Raw genomic sequence first — 20,401 nt, forward strand, 5'->3', positions numbered from 1 at the left:
GTGACGCTGTAGTATGATCAAGTATGGGAAATAATTTACGAAGAAATACGAGGTTACGCCAATATTTAAGTCCTGGTTTCTGTGTCTTGTCCCTGATATTCCTCATGATGCATGTTCTTACCAGACACCCATTTATTTTGTTTTTACAAAATTATACTGTGTATGCAGCTCTAGGATGAAAATAAATAAATTAAAAAGCAGTTCAATATGAGAATGTGTCAGACTTTAAGGTTTGTTAAATTCTGGTGAAATATGGGAGGCAGGCACCATGCTGTTGGAATCACATGCAGCCATACTCCCCCCTGCTGGAATGGTTTGGTACTACACGCAGCAAGCTCACGCATTGTGAGCTTGTAGATCTGCTATTTTGAAAAGATTTTTATACTTATTAATTTGAAAACTTGTGAAATGGGACATTCTGCGTAATGAGTACTTTCTACTTTTGGTGCTTTAAGTATATTTTGATACCAATACTTTCGTACTTATACTCAAGTACATTTTTTATTACGGACTTTTACTTGTAACAGAGTATTTCTAAATTGCAGTATTGATACTTTGATACTTTTACTTACGTACTGTAAGTAAAAAAAATTGAGTACAGGGATTCTAGGATCACTTTCTTTCTTTCTTTCTTTCCAAAACATGTGAAGCCCAAGTTATCCCGTAGCACCCAGTGTTGGCTGGTTGGAGGGAAATGTACCAAAGCTTCTGACATTGCAACTTCTTCCAGAAGAAGAAAACTCATTTTCACCCCCGGAAAAGAACAAAAGATAAACCTATTTCATGTAATGCTTAGAAAGAATTGCATCACCTTACAAGACATCAAATGAAGGCAGCAAAATGCTGAGCCAGTGTTGTTATAGAAAAGCTTTTATATATATATTTTAAAAAAAAAAAAATATATATATATATATATATATATATATATATATATATATATATATATATATATATATATTATATATCAAACACTACCAAAGAGATAATATCTTGGTTTCTTTCCCTTTTAGTTCAGCGGCAGTTGGCAAGTTGGCATGAGCAGTGATCACATAAAAAGAATAGAGATCAGAGAACAACGTGTACTATGTCTTCTTAAATATTTCCTGAGCCGACTATTTGACAATCATTCCAATATAGTGCTTTCAGGCTTTAGAAAGTCGTACTCAACCGACACATGTTTACTATTCTTAACAGAACAAATTAGGAAAGAGGTTGATAGTGGGAAGCTATGTGGAATGGTACAGCTCGATTTACGGCGAGCATTCGACACAGTGAACCACATTAGACTTCTGAACAAGCTTGAGGCCCTGGGGGCAGACAGGGCAGCATGCAAGTGGTTTCAATCCTACCTAACGGGCCGCGAACAGAGGGTAGAGGTAAATGGTGTTTTGTCTGATTCTATCATCATGGAATGTGGTGTTCCTCAGGGAAGCATTCTAGGCCCAGCACTGTTTTTGCCAGACCCAAGGGGTCAGGCTTACATGAGGCTTTGTACCTGTTTCGTCCATACATGGGCATGGTCACTTTGTCCTCCGGCCCCAGCCAAAAAAAAGTCTGTCACTTTGTCCTCCGGCCCCAGCCAAAAAAAAATCTGTCCCGACACCAGCCACTGCAGTCGATTGGTCGGACGGTTCTCGAGACACAAGATACTACAGACGGACGTTCAGACCTACAGAGATTTGCACAAGGGGCGAGCTGAAAAATGGCATATGCCGTTTCCAAAACGGTAAGTGCCTTTCCAAAGCGCTATGTGCCGTTCCTGGGAGTGGTATGCCGTTCCAAAAATGGTTTATGCCACATTTTAAGGTGTATACCATTTTTAAATGGTATGTTGTTTTATATAATGGCATATAACGTTTTTTTAAAATGGTATTCCTTTCCAAAAGAAGATTAAGCTGAAGAACGTTACTGGCCAGAACAATGAACAAACCAACAAACTCTGACAAGTTTTGCAGCGTCGGAATGCCTCGATTGACCAATCCGAATCGACCACATCACTGTGATGTCAGAACACGGGCTGTATATTCTCTCCAGGCAAGAGCTTTAGGAGTATGCAGACCACCTGCAAAGTGACCCAAACAGACTACATTTGAATACAGACAGCATACTGGACATGGAATCAGATATCGGGTGTCAAAATACGGATGTCTTCTGATGACATTTGAATAAGTCGTTGTACTGCAGTTCACCTTTGACTTAGTATTTGTCTGTTCTTCTTAAAGCCAATGCCTCGGTATGAGCTGGCCCTCATCGTGAAGGCCATGCGGCGGCCTGAGACGGCAGCGGCCCTCCGGAGGACGGTGGAGACCTTGATGGAGCGTGGCGCCGTGGTCAGAGACCTGGAGAACCTGGGAGAGAGACTGCTGCCCTACAGGATATCCAAACACAGCCAGCGGCACGCGCGTGGTTCATACTTTATGGTGGACTTCCACGCAGCTCCTAACGTCCTCACAGGCTTGCTGGATCATCTAGAACGAGACGTGGACGTGGTGAGGCAGACTGTGCTGAAGAAAGACCCCCAAGTCTCCAAAAGATCCTGCTGTGGCTAAGGGAGTTTGGGATCCAGAACCAGAGGAACCGGATCCAACATTGAGGAACCAGTAATCGAGTAATAGTTCCGTAAACGCGTACCGTTTACGGAACCGGTTTATCACACTGTCAGAGCTGGAATGTGGACTCAACTCATTCAGTGCCATTGACGTGTAACACGTCCATTTTTATTTTCCAACGCCCAGAGTGCCAAAGACGTGTAACACGTCCAAACTGTGTTTTCAGTGTTTACCACTAGATGGCGCAGTTCCGCAACCCATGAGCCACCATTTCAGGCTGTATCTTGAGTTCCTTTTTTCCCCAGCATTTTTGACAAGATATGCTTTTTTCAACAGCCTATAACAAGCGATTACATTTTTTTTTCTTCACGGAAGCACAGTGAAAGCCTCCGTGTTTATCAACTTTCATGGGATCGATCATACTGGATATAAATGTTCTGTCACTACTTGAAAAAGTAAGAAAAGTAAAACATCGCTGGCACTATTGGCAATTATTTATTTATTTACTTGGCACTGAATGAGTTAATGTCTGCAAACAAATTACAATATTCAAACCTTTTAATTTCAAGGACCACCATAACTCTGAGAGTGTTACAGACCTGTAAGGGTCCATTTGGAACACCCTCAAGTAACCCAGAAGGTCCTGGACCTCACCACAAAATATGTATGCAATACTGTATGTATTTAATTTGTGTTCATCAAAAAGGTCCAAATTATATAGATTTTTTAATATAGGAATCATTAAAGGGAACTGTTACGGAATCGGACTAGTTAAGAGGGAATCGTTAAAATCCTAAAGGATCCTAAAGGACTTGTCAAGGCCTGTAACGCTTACTTGCAGTGGTGGAAGAAGTACTCACATAGTTTACTTAAGTAAAAGTAGAATACCACAATATAAAAATACTCTGTTATAAGTGAAAGGTCTGTGTTCAAAATGTTAATTAAGTATAAGTACTTACATCGCAACGCGTTGTGAGCTTGTAGATCGGCTTGTAGATCGGCAATTTTTCGCCTAGGTATAAAATAGGGCTGAAGTGTTTTTTGCATGTTTTATAATATAATAATTTATATATACAAAGTAACTAGTAACTAGTTTTCAAATGATTATAGTGGAGTAAAAGTACAATAGTTGCCTCTAAGATGTAATGGAGTAGAAGTAAAAGTACTGAACATTTAAAATACTCCAGTAAAGTAAAAATACCTCAAGAATTGTACTTAAGTACAGTACTTGAGTAAATGTACTTAGTTACTTTACACCATTGGTTAGTTCTGTAACTCTGTGTTTAGTATGTTCTGTGTTCTGTTAGTGTTTTAATTCCCCAGGTGTTTCTTCAGTATCTTAATTTGTAGTACAGTTCTTGTGCTTCCTGTCCACCTGTTGTTTGCTGTTACTTGTGTTGTCTTTCCACCCTGATTACTTAAACCTAGTCACCTGTGACCTGATTGCCCCAGCCTATCCCTGTGTTGATTGTCAGTTGATTCACCTGTGTCCTGTTAGTGCTGTGTCTACTTAAACTCCCCTTTGCTCTGTCATTCCCATGTCAGTGTGTGATAGTGTTAGGTTGTGTGCCTTCTGTTTTACCAGTTGGAGTCAAGTGTCTGACCATTGACCAACTAGTTGACTAGTGCAACCTCTAGCTGACACTGTGGCAGTGATCAAAATAGTGAAGTACTTAACAAAACATTATAAAAAATAAAAAAAAGATGAATCAAGACAGCGTATCTACAGCAGATAATCAGCTATGGGCCCTGAAACAATTGTTCTCTTAAAACATCCATGGTCATTGTTGACAAACAAATCATGGCTGTCAAATTATGTTGAGCCTTCAAACTGGGGCACTCAAAAAGCAGACATAACTCCTGAAATTGCACTGCGCACACACCTTTTAATGGTTGTATCTGAGATGTTTTTGATGACACTCGTTAAGTGATAATGGAAGTAAAGTAAAGATCTCCACAACTAGTCGACTACTTTAAATTAGAAGTCGACAATTATTAACATTAAGTAGTCGTGAATGCCATGGTATGAGTTTTGTCATCCCTGTTGCACTACATATTACAAAATAATTTTGGAACCAGAAACGTGTATATAGAAAAAAATAATTTGGATTTTGGAAAATAAAGTTCATGCCCAGCTAAATATATTGTAGGTTGAAATGGCAAGATAGGTTGTCCATATGAACATGAAATCAAAGTAAAATAAAGTAATGAGCAGACATTAGGTGGTCTATGTTGGCTTTTCGCATGCTTTTGATTTTCACTTCATAAAACACATTTAAAAAGTGTTTACCCACCAATGTTTGGTATCCCTTTTTTCAGCACAACCTCACCCCGATGACCCAACAAAAATGTATTTCACTTGACCTACTGTATCAGTGCAATTGGCCCAGAAACAGACAAAATACACAAAATCGGATTTGAAAACTTCAGTGTTTTTACTTGAAAAAAGCACAAACATCCTCAATAATTTGTTTCGAAGGTAGGAAATGTGAACATGGATTGCACATGTTACCAGAAAATGGTCACATTGTAATAAAATCTAATTTCATACAACTCTTTACAACACAAAGCAAGTGCAGCCAATAGGCGTTTCTTTCTTTCAGTAAGCCTTGCCTTGTGAGGGGTTCAGATACAAATAAATAGTGCAAATATATATAAATGTTATTCTTTTCCCAAACCATCACATACAGGCACTACATGTCTTTTTTTTCCTGTGCAAAATTTAACTGAAATAGTGCAAATAAAACAGGACAGGCTTTGCAGGCCACATATTTCTTTCGCCCTTTGGTGACTTTCAAGCTGCCGTCTTCCTTGACTGCATGTCCCCGCGACGACGCATGGCAAATTGTCACTGCAATCGTAGGCGTCCATGCCGTACAGGTTTGATTGATTGAATATTTTAATGATTGAATGAATGGTTTCTTTTCGGTCTTTTTTTTTCTACAACAAATCAAAACACTTGTGTGGACTTACAAAAAGAAAAAAAATCACAAATGTACACATTCAAAGTCAGCACACACAAAATCCAAACTCAATGACCGAAAAAAGGACAGGACAGGCGGTAGTTGTAGATCCGCTGGGTGTGGAGGTATCTTCCAGGGACTGGCCGTGTCATGTCCCGCCTTCATCTGCCACTAAAACATATGGGACAGGCCCCAGGTGCTCGCCGTTTGGGAGCGGTTCATCATCGGGGAGGTAGAGTGTTGCCTCCCTCAGAGCTTGACCGAACTCTTGACGCCCAGAGGGTGCCGCTGTCATTGCTACACCCATAACCTCCCATATCCACCACAAAGAATATACAGTTGGCATCTATCACAGCCAGAAGGACAATGGAATACTGGCCTTTGTAGTTGTAGAAGCGGGCCCTGAATGCATGGGTGACCGAATGACAACATGTTTGCCATCCAGTGCACCCACACAGTGAGGAAAGTTCCACTTCTGACCAAGTAATTAAGTAATCTTGGGCCAGAGGTAGGGGGAAAAGTTATTCCAATACACCTGACCCCCTTTGTGATTTTTCCAAATCTCATCTCTCCAGGGAACACACACCTCACATACATTAGGACGAACCTGTAATTATATTAGAATTACAGTCATGCTGTAGATTTCTAAGTCATCTGGATGCGATTTCCCCCTTTCCATACTGTCAGTCAGTGCATCATTATATGACAAATATACCTGGGCCACGTATATGGATGCTCATCTGGAAAACGGAATTCTTCATAATGGATTAACAGTTAATAAATACATAAATAATATAATTAATATATAATAATTCAATATAATTAATTTAAATTTCATGGATTTTTTTATTTAGATTTCATAGATTTCTATGCATTTCAGGAGTTTGGGGGGCTGGCTCCCACAAAATAATTAAATAACCTTAACAACCCTAAACCTAAAACCGAAACAAAGTATCAAAAAAACTCCCAAATCCGCACAAACCGTGCCATGGCGCGCGCGTACTTGAGTGCCCACCCGCAAATGCCCAGGCCCAGCTGCTGCCAGCGTTCTGGCTACGCCCTTGCTTCAGTCTTGTTGGTTGTGGATCGAACCCGACACTCCAAAGCACCCGCAGCTCCACCATGCTCCTGGTCTCCTTGCCTATAGTCTGCCCTAACCCAGCTAGGGTTGGGGCTAGCCTTCTGGGGGTTGAAGTCGACCTGGAGCTTGTGCTGGCGGGAAGTTCCCTCACTTTAGCTCCGTAGTCGGTGCTCCCACCAGCTTCTGCTCGTCCTTCATCTTGCGGGGGAATATAGCCAAAGGGAAGGGTGACGCACGCCCACTTGTTTGTTCCATTTGTGATGGAAACCTGAAATAATCATAGATTTAGAAGAACTACGCCACAGTACATGCAGTACCCATAGCACATGGCCTATTGACATTACATTCCCACGTTGCTCAGTGCAAAAAGAACGGATTTGGAATGAGAGTAATAATAATAATCTTTTTTTTTTAATTTTTTTTTACAAAACACATCCAGTTTTATTGTTGAGCAGAACGATGTGTGAAGCCGTCATCATCAAAACAAAAACAAACTTCAGGTTTGTTAAAAATAAAATGTGCATTTATTCATACACTCTCAGAGTTACAGACCAGTTAATTTTGGAACCCCCTCAAGGAACCCTGAGGGTCCCAAGGACCCCACTTTTGAGAACCCACTGGCTAGTAGCATCTGACTAAACAAAAAAAGAATATGCTAAACTACAAAAAACCTGACTTGGCTAAAACAGAACAATAAAATAAAAAAGCAACGGCTGGATGTGATGGCAGGGAATCAAGGGTCAGGGAACGTCAGCACTGCGCGGGTACTGCAATGAAAAGATGATGCGGTTGAGATCATCCGTATCTTTTTTTTTTTTGTTTATGATTTTTATTCAGCATTAGTTTCAGGATGTAGTAAATGTGGTTACAGGTACAATAAGACTCATGCCTTTTTCTTTTTTTTCTTACGTACAGGAACAGACATTACAATACACATAACGTTTAACACTCAGCTGGTTCAGAGTACAAGGCTGGTTCAGTTCGACACAACATTCAATTTTCCCCATACCCACCCTCCCTCCCTCCCTCCCTCATGGGTCTTTAGTCACCATTCATTTCACCACGTGGAAAAAAGAAAGAAAAAAATCAGCAAAGTCCACAACAAGCTCTAGAGGGGAAAGAAAAAAAAAAATAAATAAAAAAAAAGGAACATAACCTAAGAATGCTCCTTTCCCCTTTTTCTCTCCCTCTCCCCTACTCCCCAACAGAGAACAAAATAGACGAAGGTAGGAAGACAGAGTGACGGCGTGAGGGACAGGTGGGGGGGGGTCTCCAGAACAGTGGGGGGGTTTTGTCACAGGCAACCCTATGTGGCATCAGGGAGTCTTGTCAGATTAGTAAGATAGGTTATTATGGTACCCCAGGCGGACATAAATCCACCTGGTGATCCTCTTAAGTCAAATTTAATTTTCTCTAGTTTCAGGAATAACATTACATCTTTCAGCCATAGATCTGGTTTCGGGGCACATGGAGATTTCCACTCTAGGAGGATTTTCCTCCGTGCCAGCAGTGTAAGAAAGGCGATACCATTCTGTGTTAATTTATTAGAAGTCAGATCTTTGGGCAGGACCCCAAAGATAGCAGTTACAGAGCTAGGCTGTAAGCTAATATTAAACATTTGTGATAAGTGTCTAAATATGGTAACCCAATAACTCTCCAGTCGAGGACAAGACCAAAACATATGGGTTAAATTTGCCGGGGATGTATGGCATCTATCACAGCTGTCATCCACAGTAGGGTATATTCTAGACAGTTTGGCTTTGTTATAATGAGAGCGGTGTAAGACTTTGAGTTGTATCAAGCTGTCTGTATCATATCGTCTGTGATGGATTCCCCAAGTTCCCCCTCCCACCCTGCTTTAATTCCATCCAGAGAGGTGACCCTTAAAGAGGATATAATGTTATAAATAGAAGACATGAGGCCCTTTACTTGCCTGGGAGCATCCAAGATAGACTCCACCCCTGATCTGGCCGGAATATTAGGGAATGAGGGATTATATGTTCTGACAAAGTTGCGAATTTGAAAATATCTAAACAGCCCAGATAGCAAAATATGGGTGAATCAACGTTGAAAAATAGTCGGCCATAACGGTTGACTCAACGTTCAATCTCAACGTTGAAACTGTACTGAAATCACAACGCCATTATTATTTGATTCAACGTTGGGTTTCAACCACTAACTAACACTATATCAACGTTGATTCAACCATCATCTAAATGGTATTCTGCATGCTGATTTTAGTTGATTTTATGTTGAATCAACGTTATGACTCAATATTGATTCAACCATCATCTAAATGGTAATCTGCATGCACATTTTAGTTGATTTAATGTTGAATCAACATTAGGAATCAACATTGATTCAACCATCATCTAAATGGTAATCTGCATGCACATTTTAGTTGATTTTATGTTGAATCAACATCAGGAATCGAACACTGATTTAATTTATTAATTGGATTATACTGAATCATATTAGGAATCAATATTGATCCTGATCATCCAACAACCTAATGGTAATCTGCATGTACATTTTAAATTATGTATGCTGATATACTGTAAGGCTACATCTTGTTCAAAATTACCTTACATTTCCCAAAATGTGAAAATATAAAAATAAAGACAGACAATATGATTTGAATCTTCACATTTATTGAACCAAGGCATTTAGACCTGCGTTGAACTGCTTTAACCATTGTTTTTATGCTTTAACAGATGAAATATAGAACATATACAAGATTGTAGATCTGCTATTTATGAAAGAAATCGTGAAAATGTCTGCAAGCATTTGGATATTTTGACCCGATTCTGTGAATGTCTTCTAAATGATAGATCTGCTATTTTTGAAAAATCGTAAACATTTGTTCAAATCTTTGAATATATATTTTTCAAAGGAAACTTTTGTAACTGAAATCTGTTTCTGGGGGTCCCTGGAAAGATATTTTTCTAGGTGGGGGTCTGCGTCCAAATACATGTGATTTTGGGGGTCCTTGACATGGAAAAATTTGAGAACCACAGATTTGGAAGAAGTATTTAGAAGACAGAATCGGGGACAAAATATTCATTTTCACGATTTTTTTTTAGTTGTTTTTTATAAAAAGAAAAGAAAAAAAGGTCCAAGTTCAAACGCAAAACGCTGTCCCGGTCTAGATGGGTTAAAGAAAAGAAAAAATGGTTGAAGTTCAAACGCAAAACGCTGTCCCGGTTGTAATGGGTTAATCCCTTCAGGGAGGGAGGGAACCTGCAGAGGTGCCACCTGCATCCAGATCCGGTCCCTGCTGCTCCAGAGCATTCCTCGGGATGCCTCCCTGACGGCCAGGCGCAAACTGCAGCCAAGACTTGACCGTCTTTTCATAGTTCAACTGGGTTAATTTTCGGTCCGATCGTTGAGCAGCAGCTGAAAGATAAGATAACAAGAAAGCACATGGGATTTAAACACTCAATTTTGTATACATATAAAACACAAAGACACTTAATCTGCAGCAGCCAGTGCGGGTTGGCTAAAAGACTGGACTGGAATTTGAAATGAGCATCTAAAGCATTGCATACACTTTCACCAGCACCTGACTCCAACCTAAACTTTTTTTAAATATTAATTTAGGAAATTGTGCTCAACTAGTCAACAGGAGATTCTGGTTAAATCAGTCTAAATGCACACATCCGAGTTGAAATCTGAGTTGAAATCTGATTTGAAACCACCTCCAGAGGTGGTTCGAAATCAGATTTAACTCGCACATACAGCACAATAGGCAGGTCGCACTCTGGAGCCCTGTGCCTGCCACAGTCTGTGTAGACAGAGTTTACAGCTGATCAACTGGTTATGAGGGGAGGGGAGGGGCCCTTGGCAGCCTCCTTGCTCTCTGCAAATTTTACTTGGAGGCTATTTATTCCGAATGTATCATATTTTTAAGTTTAATTGTTATAGCACGCCCGTCCCCCGAAATAAAAGCCCTAAAAACACAACACAGTAAGACAGACATGTGTATACATTGTCACAAGATACCCCAAGATATATATCTATACAGGCATGCAAACAGCCCGAGGTGAAAAAGGTGACAACATGTTGTTTTCTTTCGGGTCAGGTGTCACACAATTGCCCTATTTGAGTTCAAAAAGGTGACTGTAGCTGAAAAGTGACACTTTTGCATGTCTGTATACAGGTGGACTATAGGTGGTCTATGGGTGGTATACGGGTGGTATACAGGTGGTATACAGGTGGTCTATAGGTGGTCTCTAGGTGGTATACAGGTGGTCTATAGGTGGTCTATGGGTGGTATACGGGTGGCATACAGGTGGACTATAGGTGGTCTCTAGGTGGTCTCTAGGTGGTATACAGGTGGTCTATAGGTGGTCTACAGGTGGTCTCTAGGTGGTCTCTAGGTGGTCTCTAGGTGGTATACGGGTGGTCTATAGGTGGTATACAGGTGGTATACAGGTGGTCTACAGGTGGTCTACAGGTGGACTATAGGTGGTCTATGGGTGGTCTATGGGTGGTCTATGGGTGGTGTATGGGTGGTATACAGGTGGTATACAGGTGGTATACAGGTGGTCTCTAGGTGGTCTCTAGGTGGTCTCTAGGTGGTCTCTAGGTGGTCTCTGGGTGGTCTATGGGTGGTATACGGGTGGTCTATGGGTGGTATACGGGTGGTATACGGGTGGTCTATGGGTGGTCTATGGGTGGTCTCTAGGTGGTCTATGGGTGGTATATGGGTGGTATATGGGTGGTCTATGGGTGGTCTATGGGTGGTCTCTAGGTGGTATACGGGTGGTCTACGGGTGGTCTATGGGTGGTCTCTAGGTGGTCTATGGGTGGTATACAGGTGGACTCTAGGTGGTCTCTAGGTGGACTCTAGGTGGTATACAGGTGGTCTCTAGGTGGTATACGGGTGGACTATAGGTGGTCTCTAGGTGGTATACGGGTGGACTATAGGTGGTCTCTAGGTGGTCTCGAGGTGGTCTATGGGTGGTATACGGGTGGTCTATAGGTGGTATACAGGTGGACTATAGGCGGTATACGGGTGGTCTATAGTTGGTATACAGGTGGTCTATAGGTGGTATACAGGTGGTCTATAGGTGGTATACAGGTGGACTATAGGCGGTATACGGGTGGTCTATAGTTGGTATACAGGTGGTATATAGGTGGTATACGGGTGGTCTATAGGTGGTATACAGGTGGACTATAGGCGGTATACGGGTGGTCTATAGTTGGTATACAGGTGGTCTATAGGTGGTATACAGGTGGTCTATAGGTGGTATACAGGTGGTATATAGGTGGTCTATAGGTGGTATACAGGTGGTCTATAGTTGGTATACAGGTGGTCTCTAGGTGGTATACGGGTGGACTATAGGTGGTCTCTAGGTGGTATACGGGTGGACTATAGGTGGTCTCTAGGTGGTCTCGAGGTGGTCTATGGGTGGTATACGGGTGGTCTATAGGTGGTATACAGGTGGACTATAGGCGGTATACGGGTGGTCTATAGTTGGTATACAGGTGGTCTATAGGTGGTATACAGGTGGTCTATAGGTGGTATACAGGTGGACTATAGGCGGTATACGGGTGGTCTATAGTTGGTATACAGGTGGTCTATAGGTGGTCTATAGGTGGTATACAGGTGGTATATAGGTGGTCTATAGGTGGTATACAGGTGGTCTATAGTTGGTATACAGGTGGTATATAGGTGGTATACAGGTGGTCTATAGGTGGTATACAGGTGGTCTATAGGTGGTATACAGGTGGTCTATAGGTGGTATACAGGTGGTCTATAGGTGGTATACAGGTGGTATACAGGTGGTCTATAGGTGGTATACAGGTGGTATACAGGTGGTATACAGGTGGTCTATAGGTGGTATACAGGTGGTCTCTAGGTGGTCTATGGGTGTTCTCTAGGTGGTATACAGGTGGTATACGGGTGGTATACAGGTGGTCTATAGGTGGACTCTAGGTGGTCTCTAGGTGGACTCTAGGTGGTCTCTAGGTGGTCTACAGGTGGTATACGGGTGGTATACGGGTGGTCTATGGGTGGTATACAGGTGGTCTCTAGGTGGTCTATGGGTGGTCTCTAGGTGGTATACAGGTGGTATACGGGTGGTATACAGGTGGACTCTAGGTGGTCTCTAGGTGGACTCTAGGTGGACTCTAGGTGGTCTACAGGTGGTCTCTAGGTGGTATACGGGTGGTATACGGGTGGTATACAGGTGGTCTATAGGTGGTCTCTAGGTGGTCTCTAGGTGGTCTCTAGGTGGTCTATGGGTGGTCTATGGGTGGTATACAGGTGGTCTATAGGTGGTATACAGGTGGTCTATAGGTGGTCTATGGGTGGTATACAGGTGGACTATAGGTGGTCTCTAGGTGGTATACAGGTGGTCTCTAGGTGGTATACGGGTGGACTATAGGTGGTCTCTAGGTGGTATACGGGTGGACTATAGGTGGTCTCTAGGTGGTCTATGGGTGGTATACGGGTGGTCTATAGGTGGTATACGGGTGGACTATAGGTGGTCTCTAGGTGGTATACGGGTGGACTATAGGTGGTCTCGAGGTGGTCTATGGGTGGTATACGGGTGGTCTATAGGTGGTATACAGGTGGACTATAGGTGGTATACGGGTGGTCTATAGGTGGTATACAGGTGGTCTATAGGTGGTATACAGGTGGTATACAGGTGGTCTCTAGGTGGTATACAGGTGGTATACAGGTGGTATACAGGTGGTCTATAGGTGGTATACAGGTGGTCTCTAGGTGGTCTATGGGTGGTATACGGGTGGTCTATGGGTGGTATACAGGTGGTATACGGGTGGTATACAGGTGGTCTATAGGTGGACTCTAGGTGGTCTCTAGGTGGACTCTAGGTGGTCTCTAGGTGGTCTACGGGTGGTCTACGGGTGGTATACGGGTGGTATACAGGTGGTCTATAGGTGGTCTCTAGGTGGTCTCTAGGTGGTCTCTAGGTGGTCTATGGGTGGTATACAGGTGGTATACAGGTGGTCTACAGGTGGTCTACGGGTGGTATACGGGTGGTATACGGGTGGTATACAGGTGGTCTATAGGTGGTCTACGGGTGGTATACGGGTGGTATACAGGTGGTCTATAGGTGGTCTATGGGTGGTATACAGGTGGTATACAGGTGGTCTACAGGTGGTCTACAGGTGGTATACAGGTGGTCTCTAGGTGGTCTCTAGGTGGTCTCTAGGTGGTATACGGGTGGTCTATGGGTGGTATACAGGTGGTCTCTAGGTGGTCTATGGGTGGTCTCTAGGTGGTATACAGGTGGTCTAGAGGTGGACTCTAGGTGGACTCAGCATTTATAGGATGCCAGGTCAACAATGACCTGGTATCTGTCCTTTGCATAATCCTGCAAGGTCATCAAGGCTAGGAGGGCAAGTGCTACGGGCTGAGGTGGAGTCTGAAGAGGTGAGTCTATGGGTGGTATACAGGTGGTATACAGGTGGTCTCTAGGTGGTCTCTAGGTGGTCTCTAGGTGGTCTCTAGGTGGTATACGGGTGGACTATAGGTGGTCTCTAGGTGGTCTATGGGTGGTATACGGGTGGTCTATAGGTGGTATACAGGTGGTATACGGGTGGTATACAGGTGGTCTCTAGGTGGTATACGGGTGGACTATAGGTGGTCTCTAGGTGGTCTATGGGTGGTATACGGGTGGTCTATAGGTGGTATACAGGTGGACTATAGGTGGTATACAGGTGGTATACAGGTGGTCTATAGGTGGTCTATGGGTGGTATACAGGTGGTATACACAGGCATGCAAACAGCCCGAGGTGAAAAAGGTGACAACATGTTGTTTTCTTTCGGGTCAGGTGTCACACAATTGCCCTATTTGAGTTCAAAAAGGTGACTGTAGCTGAAAAGTGACACTTTTGCATGTCTGTCTATAAGTGGTTACCAACTCCACTGACTGGCCATCTATAACACTACTCTGAGGAATTAGTGGTGTGACAAATACTTACTGAACAGTGCCTCTTCGCCTCATCCAGTTTGTTCTTCCCCTCTGGGATGACACCATGCTTTCCGTATACGACGGCATTGCGGCACTCCTCATGGGTGAAGAACACCTCGAACAAGGCGTGGAATAGCCTCTTGCAGTCCTTCCTGGCACGCTGGTGTATGGCTGCCAGCTGCACAGATGAAATCATCTGTCCACAGCCTGTGAATAGAGAGCGAGCAATTAACAAACTGCATTTTAAGACATCAGCTACATTGACCCCTTTCTGCGCTCAGTGCACCATGAAAACAGACAACTGTGACCTTCTGAAAACTTCACTATCTAGTTGCAGCTCACAACACGGATCACTCGCTACCAAGAACGTCAGGTTCAGTGTGAAATGTATGGCAAACGTATACATCCATACCTGGATATAGCTCCTGCTGCCCGAGACTGGACACTCCAGACTCTAGGTCACCGACCAGGGTGATAAAGCCCTTCAGTGCGTCTAGTTTCTCAGAGCCTAGAACAAAGACAAAAAAATCTGAGTCTACTGAGTGTATTTGTAAAACAATAAGATTGAGTACTGTTCTACAAAGCTCTACAGTATATTCTGATAGCAGTCATTGATGAGTATTTGTTCAGTAGCAGGGGTCGATCTCCCCAGCTCTTCAGTAAACAGAAAACAGTTTTATTTTGGGATACCAATGTTTTCCAGTCATGTCAGAGAACTCACAAAAGAGGTACAGGATAAAGTAAAGTTTCAAGTGAGACAAAGAAATTAGCAGACAACTGAAAACTGCAACATTACAGGCAATAAAACGTACTGATACTGGAGAGCACAGTGGTTATCCTCCTCAACTGGAGCTGGAGCTTCTCCACCTCAGACCGACAAGAGTCGCAAGGCTGCCACCCTTGACCCTCTGGTATGCTCTGGTCAGATGGATTTGGTTGACCTAGAAAGATTGAAAGCACGTCAAAAACTGTAAAGAAAAGTTTTTAAAAAAAAAGCAAAACTCATCTATGAATCCTGAATTTGAAGGACAACAGTGCCAAGTCTGCTGACACTTAGCTGAGGAACCACACCTTCTACTGGAGCATCACTGGACGGAGATGGAGGTTGCAGTACACTGGGTGTTTCTTGGTTCCACTGATCCAAGTCCATATATGTAGCTGCATACGGCTGTGCAGAAAAGACAAAAGGCCCTTAATTGTACTTGGTCAAAAATCATCAAAACTATAGGCTACTATACAAGCTCATAGCGCAGCACCGAGTGCTGTGCTAAGAGCTTGTAGGTCTACATGGGTTAAATCTAAAGAAAACATACCTCATCAACAGGTCGGCAGGCCTGTGTAGAAGAGGCTGGAGGGTATGGCTGTAAATCGGGGTAGAAGGTATCACAAGGTTGCAGAGACATAGAAAAGTAACCTTAGTTTGTAGTCTGTCAAAGATCTTTAAAAAATAGCTATGCCTTTATGCAATGCATTGTGGATTTTAGATAGACCAATCAAAAGTAATGTGGAATGTAATACAAGTCACAAATAAATTCAATTTATATTCAATTATAACCTTAGCAATACAAAAATCAAAATGAGTGCAATAAATCAATGGTTATTATAACCGTAACAATCAAAATTAAAGTGTCTGCATTAAATTGATGGTTATTCAAAGCTAAACAATCAAAGTGCCTGCATTAATCCAGTGGTTATTCTAATCTTAACAATCACTAACTCCATCAGTTTTTGAGAGATTGTATTTTGGGTTTTAGGGATTTATGTCCAAGTGAGAGAAGAACTCTTTGAATAAAATCAAAGGTGTTCTTCATTGATTTGGGGTACTCCAAATTCAGTGCGTAAATCAGTCCAAACAGTAGGCAGATGGCATGTGGGAGACTTTGAAGGTCATCACTGTTGTACCTTCCAAGACGATGCATGATAGTGAAGAGTCCAAGTGCAGTGAGTGAGGAGAAGCCGGGCTGTCTTCAGGAACCACGGTCAGGATCCCAATGGAGAGGTGGGACATGTCTGGAAGGTCATCGGTGTCCTAACAACCACAACCACAATTACATGTCAAATGTCGCCTTTTTATATGGTAGAAAACACAATACACACCCACTAAGGGGAAGTAAAATTCTGGAATGACTATATTCAATAGAAAGAACAGACTGTAAATACTGTACACGCATAAATAATTAACAGATCAATTAATGATTTAAGTACATCTAGACAGCTGTAAACATTCTGTCTGCTTGAAAGTAGAGTTGTTATCCCAAGATCTATTATGACCAGATAGTGTATCACGTTGTTAAACATAGCCATGTCCTGAACTAAACAGTTGTCATGTTGGCACCATTTTCAAATAGTATAGCAAACTTATTTACCAAGAGTATCAGTGAAGTGTTGATGTTGTTTGAAGAGAAACAGTCTAACATTGATGTGTTAGACTGCAGACTAGCAAGGCAAGGTGGAGGGAACAGTGGAAAGCAGCAGAACCATCTAGGCTTCACAACTACATCGAGGATCCCACAGATGTCCCTGGCCAGCACCTGCCCCGTAAGCAGTGGACAACCCTCAACCGCCTGAGGACAAGCGTGGGACGCTTCGGTGAAGCAATGCAACAGTGGGGCCTCTCGGACAGTGCCCACTGTGAACCTGGAGACCCCCTAAAGACTGTGGAACACATCATGACCAGCTGCCCGAAACACCGCCCACCACATGGCGACCTAGGCCTGATGAACCTGGATGACGAGACGCTGGACTGGCTTGCTGCAACGGAGCTGAGGATCTGATGACATACGCAAGAAGAAGAAGATTGATGTGTTAGACTTTAATTAATTAGTTATAGGAAATATTAGTAGATCCCCTCATAAAGACAAGTGAAGGTGTACAGATACCTGTGTCTATAGATAAATGACATTTGTTTTATCATTTAGTTTTTGAAAGCATAGTGGGAGAATGCCATTAAATGCAATCAGATACAAGTTTTAATTATCATGAATAGGGCAGTCTATGGAGGGATGACTTTGTATCTTAGAAACTTAACAGTGGAGGTACAGCTGATAAGGAGAAAGTGGAGCAGGATTAGTCACACATTCAGGAGAAACAAAACAGCAATAATTAAACATTAACATGGAACGCACCAGGCAAACGGAGCAGAGGAAGACCCAAAAACACCTGGAGAAGGAGCACAGATTTAACATAGGTTTAACATAGGTTACTGCATCCAAATAGCTCTAATGAGGTGAATGCCAGTGTAACACTTTTTTCTGCCCAGTGTGATGTGGTATTTCTTTACTGTTTGGTTAGGATTTATAATGGTAAATTATGTTTTTTAAATTGCGTGGTTCTGGCATGGCTTCCATGTTTAAAGCGATAGTGCTTAAAAGGGCAAGACCACTTTGGTAGAGGTTTGTGTTGTGTATTTACCTTGCCATGATGTAACTCCAAAGGAGGACAAGAAATCAAAAATAATTGCTCCATTGATTAGAAATTGATCATTCAAAATATGCTCCTCATTGACTTACATTGTACGCTGAAACAGCTCTCAAAGTCACTATTTTAGCACATAAACAAACACAATCAAAGCTAATTCAGACAATATAGAACATCACCAAACCCAGTACTGTTTATTTTTTGAATAAAAATGTCAACTTCCTGCTGATTTTACTATTTGAAGATCCGGATCCACAGATCCAGTCGGGGTTTTCTTCTTAATAAAAATAGTAAAATCAACAGGTTGTGAGCTTGTAGATTGGCGATTTTTTTAAGCAACGCTGTTGTACGACAAAAGTATAAAATAGGGCTAAAGTACTTAATCAGACTTATTGATTTACTAATTATAAACATCACTTGGATACAATTATATTTTAATCGTGTTTAAATATGTTTCTACCAACGACTAGTTTCAAAATTTGCGAGTCAGGCCTAGCCATGGATCACGAGCGTCATGGATAAACTGCAAACTAGTGTTTGCACTTTCTCCATTTATAGCCCGTACATCCACATAAACGTTCAGATTCCAAATATAAAGTGCTGACCTCATGGCCACGAATGTTACAAGTATGTACGGACCCTCAGATGTACACGTATCTTCCGTATTGTTCAATAAAAAGCATTTTAATCCGATCGGTGGCCATTTTCTTAGGTTTTTCGCCATATGCTAACTGTGACCCTATCGGTTGGGAAGTGTATTGCACTCTACATACGTTATAACTCTATGAGGAAATGGCCATCGATCGGATGAAAATGCTTTTTATTAAACAATACGGAAAATACGGGTACTTCTGAGATACCATATATAATTGTAACATCCGTGGCCATGGGTTAAGCACTTTATATTTGAAATATGAACGTTTATTTAGATGTAAGGACCGTAAAGTTGAAAGTGCAAACACCAGGTTGAAGTTTCGTCATGACTATCATATCATATATGACAGTCATGTTTCAGGGCTATACTCGGGCAAATACACGCCACGGTCATGAACTAACAAGTTGGACAACATTTTAATTCCATAAACTAATTCAATTTACCTGTTATAGTAGATTAGAAGCATGGAAACATCCATGTCTGTAAGGTTCGCTCCTCCTGAGCCGTTAGTTCGACTTCCTGCAGCTCCCCGGTCCGTCTGAGTGTGTGTTCAAAACGGATAAGCTCCGCCTCCGCCTAACCCCTTTGTAATGTTGACGCAATTTTGGGTCAGTGGTACTCAACCTGTGGATCGGGACCAGCCAGGGGTCCCCACATGATTTTTTTTTCTGGGGGGGGGGGGGGTCCCCAGATGACAGTGAAGGGACAATTTAAGTAACCTTTTTAATAAATGAAAAAGTAAAAATATAGCAAATAAAAAGACCATTGCTGCATCAAGAGTAATCAACAAACTATACAAAAAAAAAATTGTCAAACATTGGCCAAATTCTCAAATAATATAAGAAAGAGGCAAACAGCCGATCTGCAAGTTGTGAGCTTGTAGATCGGCTGAAGTTGAAGGATAAAATTAATAATGATAATAATAACTGATATTAATGATGATGTTCACATCATGTAAAAACATTTAACATTTTTGGGGGGGGGGAGCTGTATGGTGTTAAAGGCGCTTCGAAAATCAAAAAATAATATCCTCACAGCACCACTTTCCTTGTCCAGGTATGTAGTCGAAGCTATTGAGGTCTGAATTAAAATCCCTGTATAAGGTCGCAGGCACCCCAACTTTAAGCTGGTTCCCTAGGCCTAGTAGGCCTAGAGCCTAGGGAAGTTGAATCGCATTCTTATGCTTTCCTCTGGGAAACACGTCCATGTAAGACACTACAAGACCATTCAACCCTAAGACCACTCAAAATGGTCTTAGGGTTTTAGATTCTTAGGACCATAGTGAAAGTGGAGATCTTCGCCATAAAAGTGTCAAAGAAATTAGACACATATCCACGTGTTCGCATGGACAAGCTCTACAACATATCAAAAGATGGGCCCGTAATACATTATCAAGTTAAAGCACGTTGAAGTGAAGCGGTAACACTAGGCCAGGGGTTCTCAAACTTTTTCATACCACGACCCCATATAATAAGGGAAATCTTTTGGCGACCCCAGCAAACCGCCCCCAAAATATCTCGCTAGAACCACATCATTTCTTTATCCGACATAGCGGTGCAGCTGTTGGTAGTAGGCTACTGGTGGTCTCTGGTTGTCTGTAATTGTTGTCTGACGGTAACGTTACGACGCAGTCTAAGTTAAACTCCGTGCGAGGGCTACAGATGAAACCACATGGATCCGCGGTTCTTGTATTTTGTACCCTCTCGCTTACGGACTAAGTAAATCGTTTTGAAGAGCTCAGCTAAATCATCTGTGTCCTCCTGTGTTGTTGCTACGCTGTGTGCATTGTG

General features: G+C 42.2%; 3 protein-coding genes across 6 annotated transcripts in view; 2 read left to right on the forward strand and 1 right to left on the reverse strand.

Moving 5' to 3' along the window:
• Positions 1 to 20,401, forward strand: part of LOC308086529 (uncharacterized protein) — a 280,681-nt gene that overhangs the window by 236,829 nt on the left and 23,451 nt on the right. The window lies entirely within an intron of this gene.
• LOC308086793 (small ribosomal subunit protein bS6m-like) lies at positions 2,226 to 2,549 on the forward strand (the record flags this gene model as incomplete). The annotated part of the gene is made up of 1 exon (XM_080430440.1): positions 2,226 to 2,549. One exon carries the CDS (start codon positions 2,226 to 2,228, stop codon positions 2,547 to 2,549), a length of 324 nt encoding a protein of 107 aa, XP_080286566.1.
• LOC308086465 (uncharacterized protein) lies at positions 9,234 to 19,256 on the reverse strand. 4 transcript variants are annotated; one of them, XM_080429992.1, is made up of 10 exons: positions 19,055 to 19,256; positions 17,665 to 17,698; positions 16,906 to 17,309; positions 16,442 to 16,568; positions 15,853 to 15,900; positions 15,611 to 15,707; positions 15,352 to 15,480; positions 14,952 to 15,047; positions 14,550 to 14,746; positions 9,234 to 9,989 (listed from the first exon to the last, which is right to left on the reverse strand). In XM_080429992.1, the coding sequence occupies exons 6-10, from the start codon at positions 15,687 to 15,689 to the stop codon at positions 9,960 to 9,962; spliced, it is 531 nt and encodes a 176-aa protein (XP_080286118.1). In that variant the 5' UTR covers positions 15,690 to 15,707; positions 15,853 to 15,900; positions 16,442 to 16,568; positions 16,906 to 17,309; positions 17,665 to 17,698; positions 19,055 to 19,256; the 3' UTR covers positions 9,234 to 9,959. The 4 variants fall into 4 exon arrangements, with proteins under 4 accessions (XP_080286118.1, XP_080286120.1, XP_080286121.1 ...); XM_080429994.1 differs by lacking the exon at positions 17,665 to 17,698; XM_080429995.1 differs by having other exon boundaries at positions 16,906 to 17,698.

Source organism: Gymnoscopelus braueri (assembly GCF_963280865.1).
Source record: "Gymnoscopelus braueri genome assembly, chromosome: 6".
In the NCBI taxonomy this organism is placed as follows: domain Eukaryota; kingdom Metazoa; phylum Chordata; class Actinopteri; order Myctophiformes; family Myctophidae; genus Gymnoscopelus; species Gymnoscopelus braueri.

Excerpts from the sequence above, each read along its gene's own strand:
- LOC308086465 (XM_080429994.1), bottom strand. The coding sequence starts at position 15,689 with ATGGACTTGGATCAGTGGAACCAAGAAACACCCAGTGTACTGCAACCT. Across the intron at positions 15,481-15,610 it reads CAGTGATGCTCCAGTAGAAG|GTCAACCAAATCCATCTGAC; the intron begins GTGTGGTTCCTC and ends CAATCTTTCTAG. Across the intron at positions 15,048-15,351 it reads CACTGTGCTCTCCAGTATCA|GCTCTGAGAAACTAGACGCA; the intron begins GTACGTTTTATT and ends TCTTTGTTCTAG.